Genomic DNA, 7375 nt, shown 5'->3' on the forward strand with positions numbered 1-7375 from the left:
TATCTATCTATCTGTCTGTCTGTCTGTCTGTCTGTCTCTCTATCTGTCTATCTGTCTGTCTGTCTGTCTATATACATATATACATACATATATATACAGAGCTGGGTAACTGATTATGTATTCAGATTCCAAAATATAAGTACTTGTAATTAGATTAAATTACATTTTAAAATACTCATAATCAGACTGCAGTTACTTTTTTTATGGATTACATGATTACATATTATTTACACAATAGCAATAAATTATTCATAATTTATTGATTCTCCCTAATTCCTCTTTTTCATCTTTTAATTTCTCCTTTATTAAATAGCTTACCGCTTATATAGACTCAGAAATTCTTCAGTTTTGTGGACATGCACACATTAGTGAGGTGGCTACGCAGCATTCAACCACTGGATTTACAAAAAATAATTTCAGGTTTAAGGAGTGTTTCAACATTGCATCAACTACTGATGAACACATTAATTTTTATTTGAATAATCACACTGCAGGATATTTTATCATAATTTGTTTGACATTCAGTTTACATCAAGTCAGTGTCATGGTTTAGCCGTCTAATTGATATCATATGGACATCACATTGACATCAATGATTTGTTTGTTTGATATTTATTGCATTATATAAATTATTTGTCAGCCTGATTGAGTTTTAGTATTATTTTTGGGGCCTCGAAGAGCATCCATTTGAATCCTCTCCTTTTGAAACCTGTCCCAGTTGGCAATTGGTGTTCAAAAGACGTGAAATTGACATCAAACATTGACATCAAATATCCAAATCAACCTTTTGTCACAAACTTGACGTCCATTTGACATCCACACACTCCTTTCTAATGCCCATTCAATGACAAGGCTTTCTCTGCTGTTTAACACCACACCTGTAGATGGCGCTATGTAGTAGTGACATTGAGCCTCTGCTTCAAAAGCATAGACAATTTCTAAACCGTGTCCAGCTCACATCCGTCTGCAAGAGGTCTGTTAAAGATCTGGAAAGCATCTGCTGTGTGCAAACATCTGATAGACGTCTTTAAGATGTCAGTTTTACATCATAGACATCTTCTAAACGTCTATTTGACATCTGATAGGAAACGTCCTATAGACGTATTGCAGATGAGCAAACACTCTTGCAGATGTAATGCAGACGTCAAATAGACGTCTCTGAGATGTGAGTGTGCTATCAGGGTGCATTTCTTTATTAATAGGTGCGTTTCTTTTTGAATGTACATTTGTATTATTGATTTCGAGATTGCTGAATGAAACTTTTTCTTTCATTGCATTGCTTTTGTGTCGTTATGTTGGTGGTCGAAAGAACATCGGTGTGTGGATATGAGTTTTGACGTCAGTTTGATTTGCTTTTTTTTTTTTGACATTAATGTTTGATGTCAATTCGAAGTCTTTTCATCATCAAGGAGCCTGCCTGGTCACGTTCATTATACAAATAAAAAAGCAGCTCTGCCAAAACATATCGTTTTGTGAGTCGGTCAAGCCCGTACACGTTTTAATAAGCTAATATTCATGTTAACCTGGTAAAGTTTCTGGGACTGCCAGCAGCGCACACACATGGAAACCAGCTGGAGGAAACCAAAATCACGTAATCACTGCATGTTGGTGTTGTTGAAGACGCGTAGGTGTCATATTTCTCTCTGCAGTGGGTCTGGAAAAGATAATGCATGTTGGTGCATGACCCGTTATTTAGGACTTCGCCTCTATAGGCATTGAATTGTGCTTGAGAACATCAACAATAGATTTTCTCCAGATTTCAATAGGAGCAAACGGTTCTTCTAGTCGCGCTTGTGAAAAGGTAAGAGATTTTTGTCTGATACTGGAGATTCACATTACTTTGCTTTCTTATGTGGTATGTGGGTTTGACTGTTTAAATAACCCGTTTCTTAGAAGGTTAAATGGAAAGTTTATTAAAAGAAATTAACATTGACGTGATTCTCGAATGATTAATGTCATTCAAAACCTCAACGAGAGATACTTAGGCTAGCAGTAGCTATATGTTCTGGCTTTTCTTTTCCAACAAATGGTGCACAATCATCATACAAACCATTGCATGACTTTCAAAGACTTGGAATACACTCTTTAAAATAAAGGGGGGTTCGCAGCAATGCCATAGAAAGTTCCCCAAATAACCTTTTAGTGAACTATGGAAACCAGTTTCCGCCACTGAATAAAAAATAAAACAAGGTTTTGTGACTTTTTATCTCACAATTCGGACTTTTTTTCTCCGTTGCGTGAAAAAACTCCCAATTGCGAGTTACAAGTTCCGAATTGTGTGATATAAACTCGCTATGCAAGAAAAAGTGTAAAAATTGCCAAATGTAAACTTGTACTTCTGAGAAAAAGAGAATTATGTGATTTAAACTCGCAATTCTGGGAAAAACGTCTGAATTGCGAGTTTATATCATGCAATTCTGAGAAACCAATCGGAGATGTAAACTCTCTATTGCGAATCAGAATTGTGAGATAAAAAGTTGCAATTATGTTGCTTTGGTTTTTATTTCAGTTCATTTGGTGGAAATCTTCCATAGTGAACAGTTCTTTAAATAACCATTTTTTCCCAAAACATCATGGAATATGTGCTGCAGGAATGAGACTAAAAATAAAGAAGGTGAATGTAATTACAGGGTTTCAGATTCAGCTACGCCTACGTAATTCTTTTGACTTGGTTTTGTTTCCTTTTATGTTTTTTTTGTGAAAGTTGTATTCTCATAAATAATGGTTGCAGTATTGAATAAGGCTTTTGCATTATTAAAAAAACAGAATGCTAGCTATGAATGTACTACAAGTATCTTAATCTGTACAGTAAGTAGTAATAAATGCTTACATTTCTACTCAAAACTGTTGAGCTCAATGGTCCAACTGTGATCTCCTTGTAGGATTTGTTTTTGGACATGGTGGCTGGTCCTGCTAATGACTAGCTACCATTTTCCAAAACAAAGCTGTATTATCCAACTGGCATTGAAGTGAATCTTTAATTTAACTGGAGCATGTTGCTGGATTGTACTTCTGAGAAAAAGAGAATTATGTGATTTAAACTCGCAATTCTGGGAAAAACGTCTGAATTGCGAGTTTATATCATGCAATTCTGAGAAACAAAAATCGGAGATGTAAACTCTATTGCGAATCAGAATTGTGAGATAAAAAGTTGCAATTATGTTGCTTTGGTTTTTATTTCAGTTCATTTGGTGGAAATCTTCCATAGTGAACAGTTCTTTAAATAACCATTTTTTCTGTTATAAATCTGAAGAAACTTTTTCCAATATAAAGAACCTTTTGTGGAATGGAAAGGTTCCATGGATGTTAAAGGTTCTTCATGGAACCATCAATGCCAATCAAGAACCCTAATTCTTTGGTTTTGCTCATTGGTTTTGGTTCTCAAACCATCCATGTTCATTTCCTACAGGTTGAAGATGTCCAACTGCACCCTCGAAACCACCAGCGCAGTCCAGGACCTGCAAAAAGTCTCTTCCATTCCCACCTTCATGCTTGGAGTCCTGGGGAACATTTACGTCTTGGTGATGTTCTGCCGCCGTCCCAGAGCAAAATGGACCTACATGAACGTCTACATCACCAACATGGCGGTCGCCGACTGCGCTCTGTTGATGTTCCAGCCCGTTAAGATGTATTACTACAGCAGGCAGTTGGAAGATCATTTAAAGGCGCTGTGTAATTTTGTTTTGTTGGTCTACTACGTCAATATGTATGTGAGTATCTTCACCGTCACGGCCATAAGCGTGGTGCGGTATGTGGCCATCAAGTATCCCATGAAGGCCAGGGAAATCTTCTCTTGCAAGAACGCTCTGGTGGTTTGTGCGCTCATATGGTTCATCGTTTGCTTTATCAGCCCGGTTTACTTCATAACGGACTCCAGTAATGACAAGACCATGTGCTTCCAGAGGGTTAATGAGCCATTGTCGTTGCATTTCGTTTTGTTGTTGGTCATCGTTGGGTTCCTCGTGCCGTTCCTCATCATACTGTTCTGCTCCGTTAGAGTTGTTTGCACTTTAAGGAAACAGTTGGACGTCGGATCGCGTTCTGAGAAGATCCAATGCATGTTCATCATAGTGGCCAATTTCGTTGTTTTCGTCATATGCTTTCTCCCCGTCCACTTGGGTTACTTCGCTAAATCCATCGTGCAAAACAAGTACTCAAACGCAGAGGATAACGACAGCTGCTACTATAAAATGTTCGCGCACAACTTCCTGCACATCACTCTTTGCGTTTCCAATATGAACTGTGGTTTGGACTGCTTTAGCTATTTTTTTGCCACCAAAACATCATGGAATATGTGCTGCAGGAATGAGACTAAATAAAGAAGGTGAATGTAATGACAGGGTTTCGGATTCAGTTACGACTACGTAATTCTTTTGACTTGGTTTTGTTTCCTTTTATGTTTTTTTTGTGAAAGTTGTATTCTCATAAATAATGGTTGCAGTATTGAATAAGGCTTTTGCATTATTAAAAAAACAGAATGCTAGCTGTACTACAAGTATCTTAATCTGTACAGTAAGTAGTAATAAATGCTTACATTTCTACTCAAAACTGTTGAGCTCAATGGTCCAACTGTGATCTCCTTGTAGGATTTGTTTTTGGACATGGTGGCTGGTCCTGCTAATGACTAGCTACCATTTTCCAAAACAAAGCTGTATTATCCAACTGGCATTGAAGGGAATCTTTAATTTAACTGGAGCATGTTGCTGGATACATGTGTCCCAATACAACAAAAACCTACTTTATGTAACTCAAAAACATTGAAAACATACTATTAACAGCCGTGATTTGCTAACATATTGTTTAAATATGCATCAGGAACTTTGTGGAGCATTGAGTGGTGGTTCTAATAAAATTAATAATTTAAACGATCAGACTCGCAGATTTCGAACTAATTTGATTCGCGAACGATTGTTTATTGATTTGGTGGAAAAGATTCGCACCTGTGTGTGCATCGCTTTGGCATGGAGTCGGGAAGGATTTTTATCTGACAAAAAAAAAAAAAGACTGGGCCAGAAAACACATACTAATCTGGGCCACACTTTAGCTGTTGAAATGGGCCAGATCAGACAGAACAACGGTCTCAGACTGCCAGCAGCAAACTTAAATACTTTTGTTTCCACTAAATCAACTGATTCAATGAAATATGCAGTATTTAAGAACCAAAAAAAAAGAAGACGTAAAATACCGCATGGACGCGCCTACATGTTGCGCTCAAACGAATCGGTTCTTTTGAACGAACTGTTCGAACAAACAGGTTTGTTGAAATTCCTAGACGAAGACAGTAACAAAACCGAAACACCCACAGAGCGACTTTATCTACTCAAACAAAGTGTGATCTAGCTCCGTCTCCATGCATTACATAGATTTGTGTAATATGCATTGCATTTAAATATGAAATAAGAACATATATGAAAGTGAAAGTGATGTGACATGTGGCCAAGTATGGTGACCCATACTCGGAATTAGTGCTCTGCATTTAACCCATCCAAAGTGCACACACACAGTAGTGAACACACACACACCGTGAACACACACCCGGAGCAGTGGGCAGCCATTTGTTTTTGCTGCGGCGCCCGGGGAGCAGTTGGGGGTTTGGTGCCTTGCTCAAGGGCACCTCAGTTGTGGTATTGAAGGTGGGAGAGAGCGCTGTACATTCACTCTCCCCACCTACAATCCCTGCCGGTACGAGACTCGAACCCGCAACCTTTGGGTTACGAGTCCGACTCTCTAACCATTAGGCCACGACTTCCCCATATATGTAATGCACTTTTATTTTTGAAGGATACGATGTTTATCTGTTATGAGATTCTTCCACTGCTAAAGGAACAGATCTCAGTTCTTTTCTCTAGTTGAGCACGAGAAAAGGTAAGTGTTTTTGATTTGATTTGAGTTTCTTAATGTTGGTTTCACTCTCATATGTTTCTTTGCAATGTTGATCTTGCGTGTGTGTTGGTTTGACTTCTCTTTTGAAATGTGTCTGTCACAATTAACAATGTCCATGTTTTAAATTTTTTCCATTGCAATAAAAAGTTCAGTAATTTATCTTCGTACTGGATGGGAATGCAAGATTTCGTGTATCTACACTAAAAAATGCTGGGTTGTTTCAACCCAACTTTGGGTCAAATATGGACCAACCCAACTTTTGAGTTAAAAATTGAATGTAAAAAATTAACCCAATGGTTGGGTTTGTCCATATTTGACCCAAAGTTGGGCTGAAACAACCCAGCATTTTTTAGAGTGTACTAATAGGCTACTGAATTTTAGCTCTGGCGCATTTTAACTACATCTGTCATTTTAATCATTTCAAGAAATATTTTTAAATAAGGCAGACTATAATGCGTTATAGAATACAGAATACAAAGAGATCTACTGTATGATAATAAAAAAAAAACTGGTTTTACAACTTGGCGGCATTGAGGAAATTTGAAACTGGAAAGAAAGTAGCCAATGAGCAGCAGTTTGCATCGCTATAGAAAAGAAATACAGGAACAAACATGAAATAATGTTTGCTTGATATGCACACTTACTGACATCAGTGTGTAATATCTATCTATCTTACAAATGTATGGCTAACACATTCATATCAAGAATACATTTCCCACAATGCTTTGCCAGAGAGACGGTGCTGTATAGAAATGAGTGAATTCATTAATTCAAGAGTTTGTTTTATTAACTCGTGAGTATATATTGCATGTTAGGAAGAGATACAACACCATATGATAGCACAGCTGTTTATTATACAACAAAAATGTCCTTTAAATCAAACGGTGAAGTTTATTACAAGAACTGCATTGTCAGCATAATGCAAATTTATTATTTATATTTTTTATTGTTAATATATATTTCTATCAAAGGTTTTTCAAAGTACTTTCATGATTAGTACTGCAGTATGTCTTGCCAGTGCCTGATTGTATTTTATATTTATTATTAATCAAACTGCCTGTATAATTTACATGAGATTCAATTAGACAAAATATGTTAAATGTTGAGAACTAGTTGAAATGACTTGTAAATTGACTTGTTCTATATACAATTTCTTGATTTTCCTATACACTTTGATTTTCAAACCCTTTCCTACACAAGTTGTAGCCTAAATAAAAGAAATGAAAAAATTATATATTTAGAATTTTTTAAATTGCCAAAATATGTTTCAAAACATATTTATGCAAATATATTTTCTACCAATATATTTTTGGCCTTTTTTTGTTTTTGTTATATATATATATATATATCAGTGGCGAGTGGTGACTTTTTTAACGGGTATGCCGAGATAAAAGATTAAGCCCCCCTCCCCCCTCCTCGGCTCTTTTTATGGTCACTCAAAGAGGAAAACACCGTGGCAGGTGTCGATTTAAAAGTATGCACATTCCTACTT

General features: G+C 36.7%; 1 protein-coding gene across 1 annotated transcript; it reads left to right on the forward strand.

The window, feature by feature from the left end:
• The first annotated feature begins 1359 nt into the window (after nucleotides 1–1359).
• Nucleotides 1360–4336, forward strand: LOC107744661 (G-protein coupled receptor 55-like). The gene is made up of 2 exons (XM_016558464.1): nucleotides 1360–1801; nucleotides 3410–4336. Exon 2 carries the CDS (start codon nucleotides 3417–3419, stop codon nucleotides 4317–4319), a length of 903 nt encoding a protein of 300 aa, XP_016413950.1. The 5' UTR covers nucleotides 1360–1801; nucleotides 3410–3416; the 3' UTR covers nucleotides 4320–4336.
• The last annotated feature ends 3039 nt before the right edge of the window (nucleotides 4337–7375 follow it).

This window comes from Sinocyclocheilus rhinocerous, unplaced genomic scaffold, assembly GCF_001515625.1.
Source record: "Sinocyclocheilus rhinocerous isolate Xijiao unplaced genomic scaffold, SAMN03320098_v1.1 scaffold47, whole genome shotgun sequence".
NCBI classification, from domain to species: domain Eukaryota; kingdom Metazoa; phylum Chordata; class Actinopteri; order Cypriniformes; family Cyprinidae; genus Sinocyclocheilus; species Sinocyclocheilus rhinocerous.

Coding starts and splice junctions, on each gene's coding strand:
- LOC107744661 (XM_016558464.1), top strand. CDS start 3,417: ATGTCCAACTGCACCCTCGAAACCACCAGCGCAGTCCAGGACCTGCAA.